The sequence below is a fragment of the Choristoneura fumiferana genome, chromosome Z (genome assembly GCF_025370935.1).
Source record: "Choristoneura fumiferana chromosome Z, NRCan_CFum_1, whole genome shotgun sequence".
In the NCBI taxonomy this organism is placed as follows: domain Eukaryota; kingdom Metazoa; phylum Arthropoda; class Insecta; order Lepidoptera; family Tortricidae; genus Choristoneura; species Choristoneura fumiferana.
In genome coordinates, this window is record NC_133472.1 from 24,204,379 (window position 1) to 24,225,002 (window position 20,624).

General features: G+C 40.1%; 1 protein-coding gene across 3 annotated transcripts; it reads right to left on the reverse strand.

Annotated features, from left to right (window-relative positions):
• Positions 1 to 603: 603 nt before the first annotated feature.
• On the reverse strand, positions 604 to 17,737 carry LOC141432232 (uncharacterized). 3 transcript variants are annotated; one of them, XM_074093782.1, is made up of 10 exons: positions 17,564 to 17,737; positions 17,032 to 17,096; positions 16,507 to 16,576; positions 16,021 to 16,140; positions 15,184 to 15,328; positions 12,693 to 12,806; positions 4,101 to 4,207; positions 3,467 to 3,598; positions 1,584 to 1,642; positions 604 to 782 (listed from the first exon to the last, which is right to left on the reverse strand). In XM_074093782.1, exons 1-10 carry the CDS (start codon positions 17,572 to 17,574, stop codon positions 613 to 615), a joined length of 993 nt encoding a protein of 330 aa, XP_073949883.1. In that variant the 5' UTR covers positions 17,575 to 17,737; the 3' UTR covers positions 604 to 612. The 3 variants fall into 3 exon arrangements, with proteins under 3 accessions (XP_073949883.1, XP_073949875.1, XP_073949867.1); XM_074093774.1 differs by having other exon boundaries at positions 3,467 to 3,586; positions 4,101 to 4,222; XM_074093766.1 differs by having other exon boundaries at positions 4,101 to 4,222.
• Positions 17,738 to 20,624: the final 2,887 nt, after the last annotated feature.

Below are 20,624 nucleotides of genomic sequence, written 5' to 3' on the forward strand. Positions count from 1 at the left end.
CCGGAAGGACGTGTCAGATATTTTTGCCCGCTCCGCTGTGGCAGATATTAATGCTAGTGACTGTAGTTGTCAAGAACCATTTACGGTTAACCAACTCTTTGCGGTTAACCAAAGTTTTAATCGCCGTGGTGGCCTAATGGTTTGACCTATCGCCTCTCAAGCAGAGGGTCGTGGGTTCAAACCCCGGCTCGCACCTCTGAGTTTTACGAAATTCATGTGCGGAATTACATTTGAAATTTACCACGAGCTATGTGCGGTGAAGGAAAACATCGTGAGGAAACCTGCACAAACCTGCGAAGCAATTCAATGGTGCGTGTGAAGTTCCCAATTCGCACTGGGCCTGCGTGGGAACTATGGCCCAAGCCCTCTTGTTCTGAGAGGAGGCCTGTGCCCAGCAGTGGGACGTATATAGGCTGGGATGATGATGATGAAAGTTTTAACAGCAGGATAATGGAGTAATGGTGGGAGGCATTTCAGGCATTTTCTCAGCAGTGGTATTAGTTGTCATACTTTTTCAAGAGATATGAAATTTTAAATGGATATTTTTCATGTAACGTAAATAAATAATGACCAAAATATGTAAGAAAGTAGTTTATTGCTGAAATCAAGTAGTTATTGCTTGTGCTTGAGTGCGGGCACGGCGTGGTCGAGCGCTCGGTTGAGTCGCTCGATGTGGCGCAACTGGCGCAGCACGAGACGCACATGCGAGTCACGGAGCGCGCGTGCGCCGCCCACCCACGCGTCCGGTGTGCGCGCGCGCTTCTCGCCCGCACCGTTTGCCGCTGTACCAACACCGATCAATATATTGTATACATAACGGGAACGAATAAAATGACCGCCAAAAATACTTCTGAGTACAGTCACCAGCACCAATATCTGACACAACAAGCGTGCATAAATATCTGATAAGACTCTATTTCTAGGGCGGGATGGACGTGTCAGATATTTTTGCACGCTCCGCTGTGGCAGATATTAATGCTGGTGACTGTACCAGAAAATTTACTTACTGACCACAAAAACAAAGGAGCTCCAAAATTTTTTTTTAATTATAAGAGTACCAGGCGGTGATCAATCACCTCGTTACAGTCTTAAAATGTTCATAGTTTATACTTCGTTTTCTTAGCATCAGAGATAGGCTAAACAATCTTGAAGAGTCTTGATACTGAAAAAAGTTTTTTTTTTAAATACAGTAACTATTACTTATAATAGGTACCAAAATAATGTGAATGATCACATGACCTTGCTAATTGTTACATATTATTTGCTTTGACTTATTTTTCAAGCGTCTTTCAATAAAAAGATACGTCAAGATCGTTTACCTTCTTTCTAATGGTAGAAAAAACGAAGTATAAGTAGGTACAGATGTAGCGCATAATGGTTTTCCATCAGGATATTCGATGAACCGTTGTCGGCTAAACATGGGTCACCCCCGTAGTGATGCATTTAAAATAGTAATAGTAATTTCTATCTAACACGTATTTACATAATTTAAACAACAATCCAACGTAAATAATATATGACTTTAGTACGGCTTCGGATTTTGACTACCTATTGTACTTATTTAATATTAACTAGGTACTTACTATTATTTTTTGTTTGTAACTGGCTGTGTGAACCCATGATTCCTTTATCCACGCTAGATCTGCAATAATGATAACAACCGTCATATACTTATTGGCTCATTCGTTTTACAATAAGACTGCAATTAGCCATCAATTTATTTTAACAATCTATTTAACAATCAAACTTTGAGGAACAATAAATTATCTAAATTCCAGTTATTTGAAAATGTTACAAAACAAAAGTTTCTAGCTTAGTTATGCTAGTAGAATCGAACCTTGAATTTATAGCCCCATGGTTAAAGACATCCTGTACCTATAATAATTAATAAACTAAGACTTTGAATAATTTATATCAAAACAGGTTTGTTATTCCCTTTCAAAATGTATGACATAAAGGAAAGCAAGCCTCTTCAAGCTTCATTTGTACAGCAGATAACCAAATTTACTGATATTTGGCAACGAATCCATTCGAAACACTAAGCCGAGGATCTACCTACTCGTATTCTTGAAAGCGGTCAAAGTCGACTCCTTTTTGAAACCAAACAGCACACAAGGCACTGTCTGGGAGTTAAATACCTGGTGTTACTAGCTCAGAATAATTGATAGCACAATTACCCCCCTGTTCCACCTATAATAGGAATATTTTTCCTTTCTTCTCCACCGGTAGGGATATCTTTCCATGTATTTCTACTAAAATCTACGTTGGTAGGGACATGTGGATTTTTTTCCAACCATCCATACTAGCTGACCATGTGGTAGGGACTTGTGGAATATTTTCCACCCATCGCGATGCTAGCAGTACGGTTCTGGCACTTCGCCGGCCGCTGCCGCGGCACGCTCGCTTCGCTCGCTCGGCTCGTGCGTTGTTGGTCGCCATTCTACCTAACACTCCTCCTCGCTGACGCTCGTCGTCGCACCTAACTTCATTTTGATAGCTAGTATATTTATTATAGTCAACTCAGTAAAATCCTACCTGTCGTTTGGCGATTTTATCTACGCAGATTACGAAACAAAAATCGACTGAACATCAAATCTACTTAACAATATGAATGCCATATGATAACTCTGCTTATTGTGTCTCGACGAACAGTTGTTCGGTTTACTGAAACAATTATGAAACAAACAATCTACTAAATGTAAATCTGCTTCTCGCTATTCTTCCTGCCGACTACTTGGCGAAACGAATAATAGGCGTAACGAAATTATATACCAAACGTTGCTCAGCCAAAAGAAAAATCTGCCAATAGTTGTCTGCGAAACGAAAATCTGCGTAATGAAACTCGGCGAAACGACAGGTCACCCTATCAGGGGGGATATAGCGGTAGCGATAGATGTAACAGGGGCAACCTAATGTCAACTCAAACATTACGTACTAGTCTATTATTTCATTTGAGTGGTGTATGTAATTAGAAAATATACTTGATTTACATATCGTGTATACCTAAATTACTCGCTGTTGCGTATCGTTTCGTAGTGTAATGTTCAGAGGCTAATTAATATGGATTCAAAGAGAAACTATGTTAAAGCCAATATTTATATTATAATATAATATAAAACAACTAGCAGTACAACAACAGTAGCTTATGTGGTTATTCTTATCTTAACCCTGAATAAGATCCCATATTTTGGAGCATACTATACCACAGAATCAAAAGCAGCTATCGAATACATACCTGACAAAGGATATTTTTAAAGCCAGTAGTAGGTATTTTCAATAATTACAATGAATATTGTAACTAATAACTAAACGAATAAGGTTGAATTTCCAAGTCAATGCATATGGTCGCTAAATCGCCTCTACCTTTTTAAGGACTTGAATGTGATTAGTCATTATACCATATCTCATGTGTACGATGTCATAGACGAGCATATTTTAATATACTGTGCTAATAATGACAGCTTACGTGAATAAGTGCGTTTGCACGGCCACGCTGCGGGTGACGGGTAGCGGCGGCACGGGCACCGCCTGTGCTGAGATGGAGGCATCGACAGAGGGTGCCACTTCAGCACCTGCTACTGTATTACTGAAAATAATACTATTACCTCGTAATTTATCAATAAAGACATTAGTCGCCCAGCTCCTATGCATTTTGGTGAGTGGATAGAATCTTTCAGAGAACAATAAAATATGAAATGTAGAGACCCAAAAAATAGGCTTTTGCGCCGGCCCTATAGTGTCTCCATTTCGATTCATATATTTTCGGCATAGTTCCCCACCGCAACTGCGTCCACTCCACATATATTTAGATTAAAGCGCCTATTAAATAAATTACTTTATTAAATGAAACAAATACAAAAATTTCGGTTTCTTCTATTCGGTTTCTTATTATTTTTAACCATTGGCTCGGGCAGTAGGCAAAGCCTTTGAAATGTTACCAACATAGTTAATTATACAGATCTTAGCAGCCATTTTTGAAATTACCTAAGGTACAATTGACCCTATTGGGTTAGCAAACAAAAGAAGGCCCCTGTAAGGTAATTTGTATCATATTGCTTTAGTTGCGGGGCCCTTCTTTTGTTTTTAGGGTATAATAGTACTTCTCTTGCTCCTCGCCCAGAGCTAGCAACGGCAGTGCGGCGACGATGTCTCTCAGGAGGTGGCGAATGTAGCGCCGTGCACCGCGCCCCGCGGCTCCCTCCACTTTCTGGCAACACCACCTCTGAATTAAAAATGTCTTCATTCAATATGCTCTGGCCCTATACCACGAAGTGCAAAACTCGAACTTCGTATGTTGCCGTCCCGCTGACGCTTATGTCATTTAATACGCGAGTGAATGGGACGGTGCGATACGAACTTCCCTCTCATTCTGAGGGGAGGACTGTGCCCTGCAGTGGGACGTATATAGGCTGGGATGATGATACGAACTTCGATTTGCGAGTTTCGTAGTAGCCCATCTGGCTACAGTTTTTACCATAAAGAATACCTACATTCACAAACTAATAAAAAGCGAACGGTTCAGAGCATACAATAAAGTATGAGGTCCATAGCTGTAACTTACAATAATATGCTAACTTTTGCTATTTTTTAAAAAGGTATTTCACGTCTTGTTGTTTGTTGCGTTTCGATTCTTAATAAATTCATTTCGTCTTATGTCATGCCAGTAAGGTTTATTTAACTTTTCCTTATTTGTTCTGTCTGCACTTCCCTTTTGCACATGACTACTATCATAAATCTAAAATTATCTGCCTGCTTAAAATAATACCCCCATCACCTAACACCTTCGCTCTAAGTAGAATCAAACATTAATTTAAATAAGCAATTTTTTGCATTAAAAATCAGTTCAGGTAACTTACGAATATATTCTACAATAATCCACCAAAATTTATCACCGCGACGGTAAAATTTTATAAATAATAATCTTTAATAACTCTGTTAAAATCAGGCGAAACTGCTATATGCCTATTTACTTCATAATTTATTAGTTTAATTTATGTTCTTTGCAACACATGTGAAAACCACTTATTTTTTTAAAAGAACTTAAAAGAAGGTTTGTAGTGGGGTGGATGCGAGATGCAATGAATAAAACGTTAAATCACTTGGAAAAAACTATAATTTACACAAGTAATACACTCGGTAGGTCTTTAGTAACAAAGCACAAAAAATAACGTCTTACGATACGAGTATGTGGTACAATTTCTAACAGCACGCAACGGGAGCGGCAAGCGGACTGGCGGCGTGTTGTAGCGCGCGCGCTGGGAACGAACCAATTGCGTACGAGCGAGAGCGACTGATTGACTTCCCGCGTGAGAGACTGAGACAGATGTCTGCGCGCGGCGCGCGGGAATTATTGGAACTAAACTGGCTAACAGAAATGAACGAGAGCGCGAAAGCGGCGAGTGAATATTTCGACCGTTTAAAAAAAAGAATTTAATGTAGCAGCGGGTTTACTTCCTACATACTCCCCCTTTTGACCAGAAAGGTGCCCTCACCACTGGTCAAAGAAAACAGAAAAAAAAATTAATTCTTACGAGGCCGGCCTCTTCGTCTTGCCGGTGCAACTGGATGTGGAACCTCGAGTCCTTCACCCTCTCTAGCATGGTAACGCCTCAAGTCGGAAATGTGGTACTTCCCTACTATCTCATGAGGCTTTTCGGGAAATGCGACGCCGTAAGTAGTAGGACTCACTTTCTTACTAACCACGTAAGGCCCATCACGTTTTGGAGCAAACTTTGACGTCACGCCTTTTGAAGCACTGCTAAGGACGTGAGATTTCATAAGCACCAGATCACCAATAACGAGTTCATCGGGTCGACGACGAAGATCTTTGGCAGCCTTTTGAATGTCCTGCTGTTTCTCGATGGAGTCCTTACTTGAACTGAGCGTATCTGCAAGCTTAAGCAGGTAAGGTGTGATTTGTGGCACGTAGTTTTCCGCCATGATCACAGCACGGAGATCAGTTTGTACCTCCAGTGGCGACCTTAGCTCACGAGCATAAGTTAGGTATGCAGGGGTCTGTTCGGTAGATTTGGTCCGCGAGGAGTTCATAGCGAAACGAATCGAAGGCAGAGCCTCTGGCCATTTGTTATGATGATCCTGTACGAGGATTGCCAGCTGCGTTTTCAAATCGCGGTTTTTGCGCTCAACCGGATTGGCCTCTGGGTGATACAACGGCACAAGGTTTTGCTTAACGCTCAGCGTGAACATCGCTTTTTGCATGACTTCTGCAATGAACTGCACACCGTTATCGGAAATAACTCGACGAGGGAAACCAAAACGTAAGAAAACTTCCTCAATCAAGGTTTTGGCACAAACTTCAGCCGTGGCGTCAACGAGAGAAAATAACTCTACCCATTTGCTTGCAGTATCTTCGACGATAAGCACCCATCTTTCTCCGTTGGCACCCTTCGGAAGCGGTCCAAAAAGGTCAACAGCTAACACTTCGAACCGTTGTGCCGGGACGGGAGTTTGCAGCAAACCGGTAGGTTTCTCATTTGACGGTTTAAACCTCTGGCAATCAATGCACGTTTTCAGGTAATCAGCTACGAACCGACGCATGCCCGGAAAGTAGAACCGTTGTGAAATGCGATGCATGGTTCTATCCAAGCCTCCGTGACCCGAGGTAGCAGCGTCGTGGCACTCAATCATAACCTGCTTTCTTCTTTTTTCAGGTATTACCAGTTGCGGCTCTTCGGTGTCAACATCGGTATAGCGGTACAGGACTCCTTTACACATATGGTAACCTCTTTCAGTCCACCTGTTAATTTCTAATTCATCTTTCCCTTCCAGGCCATGGATGATCTTCGCTACTTCAGGGTCGTCGAGCTGGTCGTCACGCAGAGCGACGGCTTCCCATCGCGGAGCTTCGATGATCACCGTGCAGATTCCGCAGGAATCACGAGCCTCATCTACGCACGGAGGGCGACTAAGTGAATCAGCAATAACGTTAGCCTTCCCTGGCGTATAGTCGACTTGAAGATCGAAGGATTGGAGCTTCATCGCCCAACGTACCAGTCTTCCTGTCGGCGACTTCAAAGTGAGTAACCACTTAAGTGGCTGATGATCGCTAGCCACACGCACAGAATGTCCGTCAATGAAGCCACGGAACTTTTCAACCGCCCACACGACTGCAAGAGCTTCCCGTTCGGTAGTAGAATAGTTGCGCTCGGCAGGTGTGAGGAGACGGCTAGCATACGCGATCGGACGTTCTTCGCGAAGACACTCCCCCTGCAGCAAAGCCGCACCCAGAGCATAATTGCTGGCGTCGGTTCTGAGGACGAACGGAAGAGCATAGTCAGGTTGGATAAGTATCGGTGATGACGTGAGTAGTCGTTTCAGTTCGTTGAATGCGTTGACCTGAGCTTCTTTCCACAACCATGGCTGGTCCTTCTTGGTGAGCATCGTTAACGGCTGTGCAACTTGAGAAAACCCTGGAACGAACTTCCTAAACCAGGAACACGTCTGTAAGAAACTTTTTAGGTGTTTCACAGAGGCGGGTTCCTTCATCTCTGATATCGCGTTGATCTTGTCTGGATCCGGTGATATTCCTTGAGGTGTGATGACGTGCCCCAGATATTTGACGCTTTCCCGCGCAAATACACATTTGGTGCGGTTTGCTCTTAAATTGAAAACACGTAGGCGGTCGAATACAGCACGTAAGTCTTCCAAATGTTGCGAGAAGCTGTCAGATATTAGGATCAGATCGTCGATATACCCTAGAATAGTCAGGCCTTGAAGTGATGCACCAGAACGAAATCTATCTATTAAACGCTGGAACGTAGCCGGTGCGTTCCGTAAGCCAAAAGGCATGCGTTTGAACCTGTGCACTCCAAACGGTGAAACGAACGCTGTTTTGTCTCGATCCTCCTCCCTGACTGAGACTTGCCAGTATCCCGAGCGAAGGTCAATAGTGCTCATATAGCAGCTTTTCCCTGTGTACTGCAACAAGTCATCAATAACGGGCAGTGGATAAGAGTCACTCTTCGTTACGGCGTTGAGTTTTCTGTAGTCCACGCAAAACCGAAAGGTTCCATCTTTCTTCGGCACCAAAAGAGCCGGTGCAGCCCATGGAGACTCGCATTCTTCAATAATGCCGTCTTTCAGCATCTTTTCTATTTCAGCTTCCATGATGGCTTTTTTGGCTGGCGTAAGTCTATATGGCGGCGCAGCGATGGGTTTGTGGTCGTCCGTATCAATGCAATGTTCTGCGAACGGCGTTGGACCTCCCCCTTCTCTAAAGATGTCATCATATTCCTGCAATGTTTCAGCCAGGATCGCCTTTTGGTTTGATGTCAACATGGTACCTTCGTCACAACGAATAAGATCCGCGGTCGCATACCCTACATAAGATCTTGATGTCTCACACTGGAGAGGGTGAATTACCTTAGGTCGATCAGATGAAAACCACATACTATCAGGAATGTTAATAACCAACCGCGCCTTTCGCAAGAAATCGATTCCCAATAAAGTGTCGTTATTAGCCGCGTCAGGGAAAATAACGAACGTGATAGGTATCACTGAGCCCTCGAGGTTAACTTCTACGTCAGCAAGTTTTACATCAATGTCGCGCACTACACCGTCTGCGAGCTTTATCGTCATGCAACTATCACGAAAAGGGTGCTGTAATTTACGTAACAACGCGTAAAGACTAGAACCCGCGATACTACGTTTAGCCGCTGTATCCATTAAACCAGTACCGCGATAACCGGAAATTTCGAACCGAAGAATGGGACGTCCACCGGTACCATTATTCGACAACGTAGGTAAATCACGTGCGCGATCCGCTTGCAACTCGTCACCGTGTTGAACATTCTGTGATAAACTATTCTTAGATAATATATCAGTTTTACAAATACATACATTCTGTTCTGTATTAATCTTTGGCACATCACATACATGTTTATTCTGACCTAAACTAATCTTTGACTGTTCAACACTGTGACACGTCTGTTTAGGTTTATTCTTTGACACAATATTAGAACTACCAGAAGATTGCAGAACATTATCAAAACAGTGATGCATCTGCTGTTTACTACTCTGTGATACAATACTTTTACTAACAAAACAATTTGAAACACTATCGACACCATGATGCATCTGTTGTTTATCACTCTGTAACACAATATTTTTACCAACAAAACAGTTTGAAACATTATCGACACCGTGATGCATCTGTTCTTTATTACTCTGTGACATATTACTTTTACTAACAAAACATTTAGAAACATTATCAACATTATGATGCATCTGTTGTTTATCAATCTGTGACACAATATTAGAACTGCCAGAAGATTGTAGAACATTATCAAAATAGTGATGCATCTGCTGTTCATTACTCTGTGACATAATATTGGTCAAATCATTATGCGTTAAGTTATCACTTTTAAAATCACTATCGAACGAACAGAATGAGTCCTTATGGTTGCAGTTATCGCAATTTGCACGAATTACGCCTTTGGCGTTGCACCCATAACAACGGATATCCGTATGATCGATTTTGTTTTTCGCTTTTAAACAATCACTACGCTCGTGGCCAGTTCTACGACAGTAAACACAATAAAGTTTTTTACCTTGAGTCGTAGTCGGGCTTACCGCCGTATTACGGTCCTTTGCAGGCGGCGGGGGCGCCGCGCTCGGCGCGCGGAAGGCCGGGGCACCCGGGGCCGGCGCGCGCGTGGTCGGCGCGCTCGCGGGGAGGCGGGGCGGCGGCGCGCGGAGCCCTGCGGCGCTCGCGGCCGGCGCTCGCGATCCGTTGCCGCCGCGATAAGTTTGAACGCACGTAACTTCGTTCTCGTTTGAACACGGAGCGCGCGGCAAACACGTCGGGGCTTCGGCGAGCGATTCCTCAATGTTTATGGCTTTTTCGAGTAAATAATCAAGGTCACTTACAGATTCTCGCGTCAATCGTTTTCTTATTCGTTTGTCGAGTAAGCCATAAACTATATCGACCTGCATTCTGGCATCAACGGGATATGGAATCTTGGTTATTAAGGCGCGAAGTCGCTCAATAAAAACTTCTGCCCGTTCTTCACCCTGTTCCGATGCGTAGATTTCTCTCAGCAATTTGTGAGGCGGCTTCGGCACACCGAACCTGGCACGTAGCTTCTTAAGCGCGTCGTCCCACGTCAGGATCGTGGCGCGGACGCCTCGGTACCACAGCGCGGCCTCTGCCTCCAACAGCATGGGCATTCCTCGGAGCGCGTGCTGGTCGCTTACGTTGGTAGCTTCTTTGTACATCACTACGCTGTCTATGAATGCTTCTAACACGTCGGGGTCGCGACTCGCTCCAGTAAACCTAGCGGTGCAGTTTGCAAAGTTAGCATTTTGTGAAAAAACAGGACCCGCACAAGATGGCGACGGCGATGGGGCGGATATCTTGTCTTGGGAGTTCGCGAACGACGCGGCAACGAGGCTCTCAACCAATTGACGGTTGGACTCTGCTTGAGCCTTTGCGAACGTCGACAGGAACGAAGCGAGCTGCCCCTCGGACATCGTGGAGTCGTCATCACAATTCTGCGTACTTTTGCGACGCGGCATTTTAGAATAGACAGTCAGTTACACGTTATACACCACATACACATAATATTGTTCACTATCCACTTTTCACTGAGTTTAGTTCGTGAGTTCGATCGAGCACGATACCTAACTACGCGGTTCGCGGAAAAAGGTAGATACTCGTGCCTCTAGTTGTGCGCCAATGTAGTGGGGTGGATGCGAGATGCAATGAATAAAACGTTAAATCACTTGGAAAAAACTATAATTTACACAAGTAATACACTCGGTAGGTCTTTAGTAACAAAGCACAAAAAATAACGTCTTACGATACGAGTATGTGGTACAATTTCTAACAGCACGCAACGGGAGCGGCAAGCGGACTGGCGGCGTGTTGTAGCGCGCGCGCTGGGAACGAACCAATTGCGTACGAGCGAGAGCGACTGATTGACTTCCCGCGTGAGAGACTGAGACAGATGTCTGCGCGCGGCGCGCGGGAATTATTGGAACTAAACTGGCTAACAGAAATGAACGAGAGCGCGAAAGCGGCGAGTGAATATTTCGACCGTTTAAAAAAAAGAATTTAATGTAGCAGCGGGTTTACTTCCTACAGGTTTCATATTTTGAAAAGTATAAATTAAAAATTAGTAACGATGGTGGTATAAAAGGTAAGTATAGTTAAGGTTTTTAAGTATAAATAAATAAAGAAAAATATATCACGGGACAATTCACACCAATTGACCTAGTCCCAAAGTAAGCTTAGCAAAGCTTGTGTTATGGGTACTAAGCAACGGATAAATATAATTATATAAATATAAATACATACTTAGATACATATTAAACACCCAAGACCCGAGAACAAACATTCGTATTTTTCATACAAATATCTGCCCCGACACGGGAATCGAACCCGGGACCTCAAGCTTCGTAGTCAGGTTCTCTAACCACTAGGCCATCTGGTATGTCTTTTTAACGTGCCTTGAGACTTTTTGTACTTATTTTTGCTGCTAATATTATATCGGTTCAACAAAATACGTAATTTCCAATCATATCTATTGTTGGATTTTAAATGATAATTATTTGAAATCCAATTTCTTGATAATATGTGACTTAAAAATGTTATTCTATTTTTCTCCTAATAGAAATTAGACGATTTACGAAATAATCACTAAAGTGTTAGATATATATTGGTGGATTCAGCTTGCAGGTCTAAAAACTGAAATATCCAAATGTATTTTGACAGTAAATTTACTGATATGATAACATTTTTGCTCAAAAAATGACACCTATTTTAAGGTACAATTTTTTTTACCATCTTCCGGAACCAAATTTAGGTGAATTCGAAAATATAGGTTCTTAAAATTGCACGTAAAAGCCGTATACAAAAAATTTGCCTTATATCGAATTATTTCAAAAAAACTGTAGAATGACCAAGCTATAAGCAATCAGCTACTCTTAAGACTAATTTTAACCATAGAATCCCTACTTAACATTATATTAATGAGCAAAAAATATTCAGTTCAAACATAATAAGCGCGACCCCGGCGACTGCTGCTAAATTATTACTGCTAGTCTAGACAGAGATAATTTTAGTGTAAGTAGGTAAGAGATGATTCGAGTATCTAGTTATATGTATTTTAAATCAGTCTCAAAATCTGCTAATTTCATAGTCACATTATATAAATCTAAACAAATCTTTTTTAGGTTTAACTATAATTAGAAACTTTCTGAAAGGATTTTTTCAGTAAAGTTATAAATAATGTAACTTAGATAAACCTCAGAACGTTCCTATTTTAAATCAGAAAAGCGTCGGCATAGGAAAATTCCCTACGTCAACAGTGGCTGGTGTGTAAGCAGCACTTAGTAAAGTTAACAGTATATTGTTGTATTTTTATGGACAATCGAAGCTTAAAAATATATAAGCCAACACAGTTCCATTGTCAAGAGATTATATGCTTGTCGAACTCCTTGGTCGAGTTTCTAAGTACGAGCACCTGTGCTGCAGCACACGCCGTAAATGTGGTGAACCTGTTTACATGGTTTGCGTTAAATAAGTGTGCGGAATTGTGGTAATACGATGTGACGATCGATCACGACGTGTGACGAAGCTTGAGCCCAGCCATGATATTCAAAACATACAAATAAAACGTGAGGAAGAAAGTTTGTGAGCCTGTCGGAAATTGTATAATTTGAGGTCTTACAACACGTGCGCGAGAGGGGCGAGGCGGGCGCGCGCGCGGCGAGAGACCGCGCAACAGCCGCGGTGTCAGCCACACATGTTCCTCGCTCTCTAGCTCGAGATTTGGCCACACAGCCTGGAAAATGTGAGGACTATAATGAGGTCAGATGACTACATACTAGTTGCGTAACAGATTCGACACACGCGTTTGACAACTGCTAGATTCACCTACTGCCGGCTTCAACGGTGTTTGGAGCTGTCGCTGAGTACATTTTCCAGTGACAATTAATAAAGTGAATAGAATCACTTCATGTCAAAGATTGAACTAGGGAAGTAATCGTATAAGGCCGCTTGTAGACGTCCGTTGTTTTCACTGGTTTCGTTGTTTACCATTTTAAGATTCCGTGTCTGTTGTACGGTTAAAACCATTAAAATTACAGTGTCAAGTACAGATCGATTATACATATGTATTGCCATTGGACACTACAGACGAGATGACGCTCCGCCGCAACGTGGTATATGTAAAAAACTTAGGAAGATGACCTGTTGTACCTACAGGTCAATTCACAAGAGTAGGCACGAATGGATTTAATGGGTGAATGAAAGTATATATGTGTTACCTATTTGAATACACTTCAATCAAATAAGAAAATGTCATGCTTCTGTCATTTTCCAACAAAAATGTCTATGTGACATTACTTTCGTTCAATCCATTCATGTCAGCTCTTGTGAATCGATTTGTACGAGTATGTAGTAGTAACGTGTCAGTATGATATGACTTAAGACCAATATCAATTCTGTGCACTACTACATACAATACAGGTCATCTTAACTTTTTTACCCATAAAAATGTCATGAAATCTATGTTTATCGTAGCACAACACTCCCACCCTTACATAATTTAAGATGGGATGAGCCTTTGCATCTATTTCCCCTCTGCCAATGCTAGGTATATGGCCATTTGGCCGTCATCGTTTATGAAAATCAAAGTTGGCCGCGACAGGTTGTCATTTTTGATCGTCCGTACCGGTGAACGGAGCTCGTAGAAAATGGGTATATGGTGTAGTTATTTCGTGCAAAAAAGGTCAGCAATGACTAGCGTTACAAAAGCCGGTGCTACTTATCACACGTAAGTGATTTAATCATCAATTTACGCTACCAGAAAAAGAAATTACTTATCAGATTTAATTTATAACGTAAATGACAGAATAACCGCTACTATAGGCACGTGGGTAGTAATAGGACACAAACGAACTGAATGAATGAACGAACCAAGTGAATGAAGTTTATCCTGCGGTTTATTTTAAGTTTAATTTACAGCTTTTTGTGGCAGCTTGTTTCGAAGTGTTAACAAATGAAAAAAGAAAATGTATTGTATTGTGAATTATAAAATAAACGTGTTCATGAAAATTATGTTTGTAATTAATTATTTCTTGTTGTAATTACGTTTTAATCTACTGATAGTGTACAGTCGCCAACATAAATATATCTAAATCTATGGAGATCGGAGTCTCATCAACATCTCGGCCTATAATTATACCTCCCACTGTAGAGCACAGGCCTCATCTCAGAACTTTATCATCATAACATAACTCTACTGTAACGCTTACGCGTTTAGAAACATACAACATATTTATTTCATAGGAATTTGTACGACGTTTGATAGGTACCGCTATGGCCACTAGCACCTAACAACACTTTTTGACACTGCCTAGGAAATTCCTAGCTTTGCACACCTAGTAATGGTTTATTAGATCAATTTCCCAGAATCGTTATTTCCTAGTAGCAAAATTTCCGTTCGCATTTCTTCCCGAATGCTTTTTTTCCCACTGTGGTTTTTACTGAAGCTTATTTTCACAGAAGCGTTTTTTTTTCAATCATAATCGACACGCGGAGCTCCTACTTTTGCGTAGCTTTGGCCCTTCGGGCCGATGCAAACTTAATAAACTTATAACCTAACCTAAACCTACCTATGTTTCTGTGTCGTTTCTGTTTGGAAAAAACGCGATTGTGAAAATAAGATTCAGAAAAAAGCGAATGGTTTTTTTTTTATTTTTACTATGTTCTTTTTATTTTACTTTTATTTTATTTTATTGTAGTTTTACATTTACGATGTATTGGGTTATACCTGAATAAAATAAATTATTATTATTATCATTATTATTATTACTATAAAAAAGCATTTGGGAAAAAATGCGAACGGAAATTTTGCTAATAGGAAATAACGATTCTGGGAAATTGATCTAACAAACCCTTTACACATGCCACATCACTAGTTCGTGTGTAAGTGTTTGTTTAAAAATCAGTGTGATTACGACAAAATGTTAATTGGTGTGCGTTTTTTTACATTTGATATGAGTGTGCGGCAATGCGTACAAGTGTGCTATACGTATTTCCTCGCCCTCCGGACGATTTGGCAGAAAAATTTGCAGGTAAAGGAATCTACGTCAGAGGCTCATCCCGTCTTTAATTATCTAAGCTTTTATTTAAATGGGTTATTCCGTAGCACGGACCTTCAAGTCATGCCTCGCCAGAGTGTCACCGTTGGGCATTGTTGGCGGCGCGCCGATGATCAACACCTCTATAGGCGCTGAGGGGGGGTGGCAAGAAAAGTACGGATCTACTTTCCCAGCACAGGCCGCCCAAAGTTCTTCCTCCCTAAGTTAAACAAGATGGTACCTATATAATTCTGAAAAATATAATGTCAATACAGTCTCAACTAAAGTACTCGATGAGATGAACGATAAGGTTAATATTACAAGTTTCGCCACCAGAACAGTTCCGCCATTTGGTGGTTTTAGAGACAATATCTACGATATTTGCGGATTCAAAGTTACACGATATACGCTATATCTATGCACATATGGCACAATCTATACTAGTATTATAAAGAGGAAAGATTTGATTGTGAATTGACAAAGCGACAGTTGACCTACAGTACTGTACTGTGTAGGCTTCCTAGCTATGCTGCGTGAATATTAGGTATAATTCCATACCGTTCAATGTTTATTGTTCAGACTTCAGTTAATAGTCTAGTCTAGAGTGTTCCGCAAAGTGTGTGCCACGGCACACTGGTTTACCGTGGTCATTAGTTGGGTGTGCCCCGGAAAAATAAGGTTATCTCTCATAAAGCTAAATAGACGGATGGAAGAAAACTACTTACGCAGATGTAAATCATTTATGATGTACCTTTAAAACTTTTCGTTTTCCTAGATAACACAAAAACTTTGCGGAACACTAGTCTAGAACAATACAAATTTTGTTACGGCTGCATGAACAATGTGCGCTGAGGCTAGATTTTAGCTTGTGCTAAAATGCGATGAGATGAAATAATTTATATTGATAGTTACGATATTTCAGCATTGGTTGTGACATAGACATGGTTAAGCACGTTCATGCTCTCAGACTGTGTACGCGGCGGGGAAGCTGACATTTTACGTGGGCGCATATTTGGAGTACTTGTTCCAGACCTGTATTTCAAATGCAAAATTATTATCAACAAAATAAGTCAGTTAGTTTTCCTATCACCTATTTTTTTATATTAAAATATTTCAGTAAACACTTCACGCTGGCAACTCACTTATACGTAATCGCGAGTTCAGCTTTACGCCTCAAAATAATTTTGCAGGAGTTTGAAAGCGCAGATATATTTTGCACGATCTGTCGAAAATGTGATTCTCCTTGGATTCATCACTGGGCAAAAACTCACTGTACTTAGGGTAGGGAGGTCCCTTCATTAAACCTACTTGAATAAAACAATTATCTTATTTTGCTTGGCTCCATTTTGTAATCTAAGGAATACCCAGGAATATTATACAAAGTAGAAAAACTCTCACCGGGCCGAGGTGGATCGTGGGCGAGACTTGTGTGCCCACGGCTCGGGAGATATTCTCCTCACGTTTGCGCCTGCACAAAGTAATTTAATTTTAATCAAGCTAAAAACGATCCAATGATGGAGATATGTAAAATATCATATCAACCTTAAAATACTCAGGGAAAAACTTCACATTCAGTTTAGGGAATTCAAAATTTACATCACCATAGTAAATTTAATCACTGAACTCCAACTCAACTCTGCTTTTCTAATACACAAGTGATGCTACACCATCAGCCAAATAAGTCGCTTACTCATTTTTAAATAATAGGAACTTGTTTAATGAATATGTCGCTAAAGTCGAACTTTCAAGTTGACAGAAACGTCTATTGGCATTTTGCATTATCGTTTTATAACATGCAAACGATTATCAACTTAAGGGTGGTAGACCACAATATTTGGCTGATGGTACCTACTTAAACAAAACTTATTCATGGAGAATTATTGTATAGTAATATACGAGTATAATTAATTGGACTCGATATACCTGTAACGTGAGACCACCATAACATTTTTTCGTGCGCTGGAAGGGTAACGTCACTGAATTTGGATCTGCAAAGCGATTTATAATAACGACAATATAGAGTTCAATTTAAATTAGAGTTCAATTCTCGCTTCCAAGAATCCGAGACCAAGCCCAGAGAAACCACATGTGAGTTAAATCGTGTAATTATCTTTCTTGCTACAAAATCAACAATCGGTTTCAAAAGTCGCTCCCCAAACCTTACATTTCAGACCACAACGCTGCTGATCCTGGTGTGTGTGTTCGTGCTTGGAGTGCCTACCTAGGTCCACAATACTCCACATATGAACCGCAACCACGCGGTCTCATAACATAATATTCCCTAATCCCTTTACAGCTGCAAAGTAATTAAAAGCCTTTTAAGCTAAGTATTATGTGGATAAACGAAAACGTCTTTGTACTGCTGTGTTTGGTGGAATAAGGCAGCTTATATTTCTAGTTATTTTACTACAAGCTACACGTTCATTAATTTGTAAAATATTGGTAAATTGCTTACAAGACATCCATTACTCTGTTTATGTGGTATGTCGAATGTTAATTTTATAATGGATTTATTTTAATTGATTAAACACATATCAAACAAAACAGTTGCAAAACAGTTTTGACACCAGGATTTGACTTAGATGTGAACATTATTGGCAGAAATTGAGATGCCGGCAGACTTCTTTACCTGACGTTAACGACGTTGACTTTTTATTTTTATCGTTCTCGTCGTATTTGCCATGGACTAATCAATGAAGGTTGGACACAATCTCAGAATTATAAAAAAATGTTTGTTTTTTGACGTAATCCGTTATAATGCGGATTACTCGTATTTGGACAGAAACCAAAGACAGAAACTTAATTCACCGGATTCGCATTTGGCCACTATCGCAATTCGACAGCTCTCATGTCGACAGAATCACACTTTGCATGCAACGCATTTGTACAGAAAAGTAAAAGGACAAAGTAGCATCTGGCCATTATCGCGATTCGGCAGATCTCACGTCGACAGAACCGCACAAAGAACCGCACTTTGCCTGCAACGCATCTATACAGAAAAGTAAAAGGACAGAGTAGCATCTGGCCATTATCGCAATTCGGCAGCTCTCATGTCGATAGAATCGAACTTTGCCTGCAATGAATCTGTACAGAAAAGTAATAGGACAGATTCGCATTTGACCGTTATCGCGATTAGTTCATACTCATATCGACATAAACGTAATAACGTCTGTCCTAGTTCAAATTGCTTAGCAACTGTATCAAAGTAATTAAAATTTAACTCGTGAAATACTTGTTATTGAGTACTTACTCCTATGGTCAACTGTGGTCTTCATCATCAGTTCCACTTCACCAAATGATGATTTTCAATAGTAAATACACGAGTTACTACTAAATATTATCCAATTTACTATAGGTGTCCCTACAACATTTGAAGAGCTCCCTCGATTTCCTTAAGATCCAATCATCAGATCCTGATTTGGTGCTTATATGGGACCTAATTGAAGACGTTCCTAGACGAACGCAAAAAAAATCTGAGGTAACAAACATAAAAAAAATACAACCGAATTGATAACGCCAGGAAGGACACTTTCTGGCGGGCGCTATCTATTTCACTATGAAGCATCTTTTCCATCGTGGCATCTATTTCTCTAGATTGAGGCCCAAACGACGAGTGGAGAGGTAGGATCTTCGTAGAGGAAGAATGACGAAATTATGAACTTTTTGGGAGAAACCAAAGACCGCGTTGAACACTGGGTCAGTAGTTTGAGAGGTATATAAGTAAAAGATTAACTTAATAAACTTATTAAGTTCTTATAGTACATTCTGCATTAAGGGGCGTAAGAAGGGGATTACTCTTATTAGGGGATCCAAATAAGTTTATGTCGTAATGCGTTCTGGCCAAGTGCGAATCAGGTAAAATGCTTTTCAGGTCAAATCCGAATCTGGTGAATTACGTTTCTGTCCAAATACGATTGCTTAATCGATTTGTAGACGCTTTTAGTAGTAGATTTAATGTTAAAATGGAAAATGCACTGTAAATCAAATTAATGAAAGAAAATAATTTATTTTAAATCACAAGAATCCATATCATGTCATAAGATTGTAAAATGTTATTATTACTATTAAGAATAATTAATTAAAATTTCAAGAGACTATAAATTACAAATACATTAAATTTTAATTTTTAATATTGGATAAAAACAAAATAAATAAAATAAATAACATAGAATTCATATCAACTATAACTGTAAGTACCTTTCTGTTGAGTATTTCCACCAAATCCAAGCCTCATGTATAGAGCCGTGCGGGTAAAAACGTATTTAGATAGTAATTGGAATAATATATTTGTTACTTCCTATTGATTATGTTAGTTATGAAATAAATGTTTCTTATTCTTATTATTTTTCTTAAAAAAACCGGCCAAGAGGGAGTCACACTCCGCCGCGAGGAATCCGTACAAATGTGTAGGCATATAAATATCCAGTGTTATCAGAGTTCGAAACCATTGGACCGTTTGACTTTAAATTTAGTAGGTACACTTAGAGGCTGATTCACCCTCACCACCCATAGATTAACTTTGACTGACGGATAAATGTGATGCCGTCTCCTCGACCAAAACAAACAGAGACGGCATCACATTTATCCGTCAAATAAATTTAATCAATGGATGGTGAAACAGGGGGTTAAAGTATTTAAATCGGTGGGCTAAAGAAGAACATAACCACTTTTTAAAGGTAAATATAAATTTATATATAAAGATTATTATTTTTTTAAATAAAAATAATGTTGTGATTAATATTATAAATGTGAAAATTTGTAAATCTGTTTCTTTGTTACTTCATCACGTCTAATTGCGTCTAAAACATTCAACCGATTTTGATGAAATTCGGTATACAGATAGTTTGAGTCCCGGAGAAGGACACAAAATAGTTTTAATCCCGGAATATTGCATAGTTCTCGCGGGATAGCGATAAACGAATTCTACGCAGACGGAGTCGCGGGTAACGGCTAGTATCAAATAAAGGAGCTTGTTGTAAGAATCCTTGGCAAGAAAAATTGGCTCACTCTGCATACAAAATTACCTATTACTACACAGTCTGTTCAACATAGGAATGGACAGAAGGAAAATAGGCTCTTTATAATGCACGCTTTAGGAAGTCATTTATAAAATTGTTTTTTTTTTAAGTATTCTTTCTAAACTTATTTCTAATTAAAATATCGAAAACGTCAATATTAGTTTAAATTATTCATTAACTAACTGTTGCTCGCGACTTCGTTCGCGTAGAATCCGTTTATTGCTATCCTGTGGGGACAATGCAATTTTCCGGGATAAAAACTATTCTATGTCCTTCCCCGGGACTTGTATTATTTGTATACCGAATTTCACCTAAATCGGTTCAGCGGTTAAGACGTGAAGTGGTAGTGGTATAACAAACTAACATACAGACTTACAAACTTTCGCAATTATAATTAATATTAGTGAGATTAACTTCGCCATTTGTCATATCATAATTTAAAAACAATAAAAAAAAATATGATTGGTTTTTTGGAGTCTTTTTGTATTTTTTTATTTC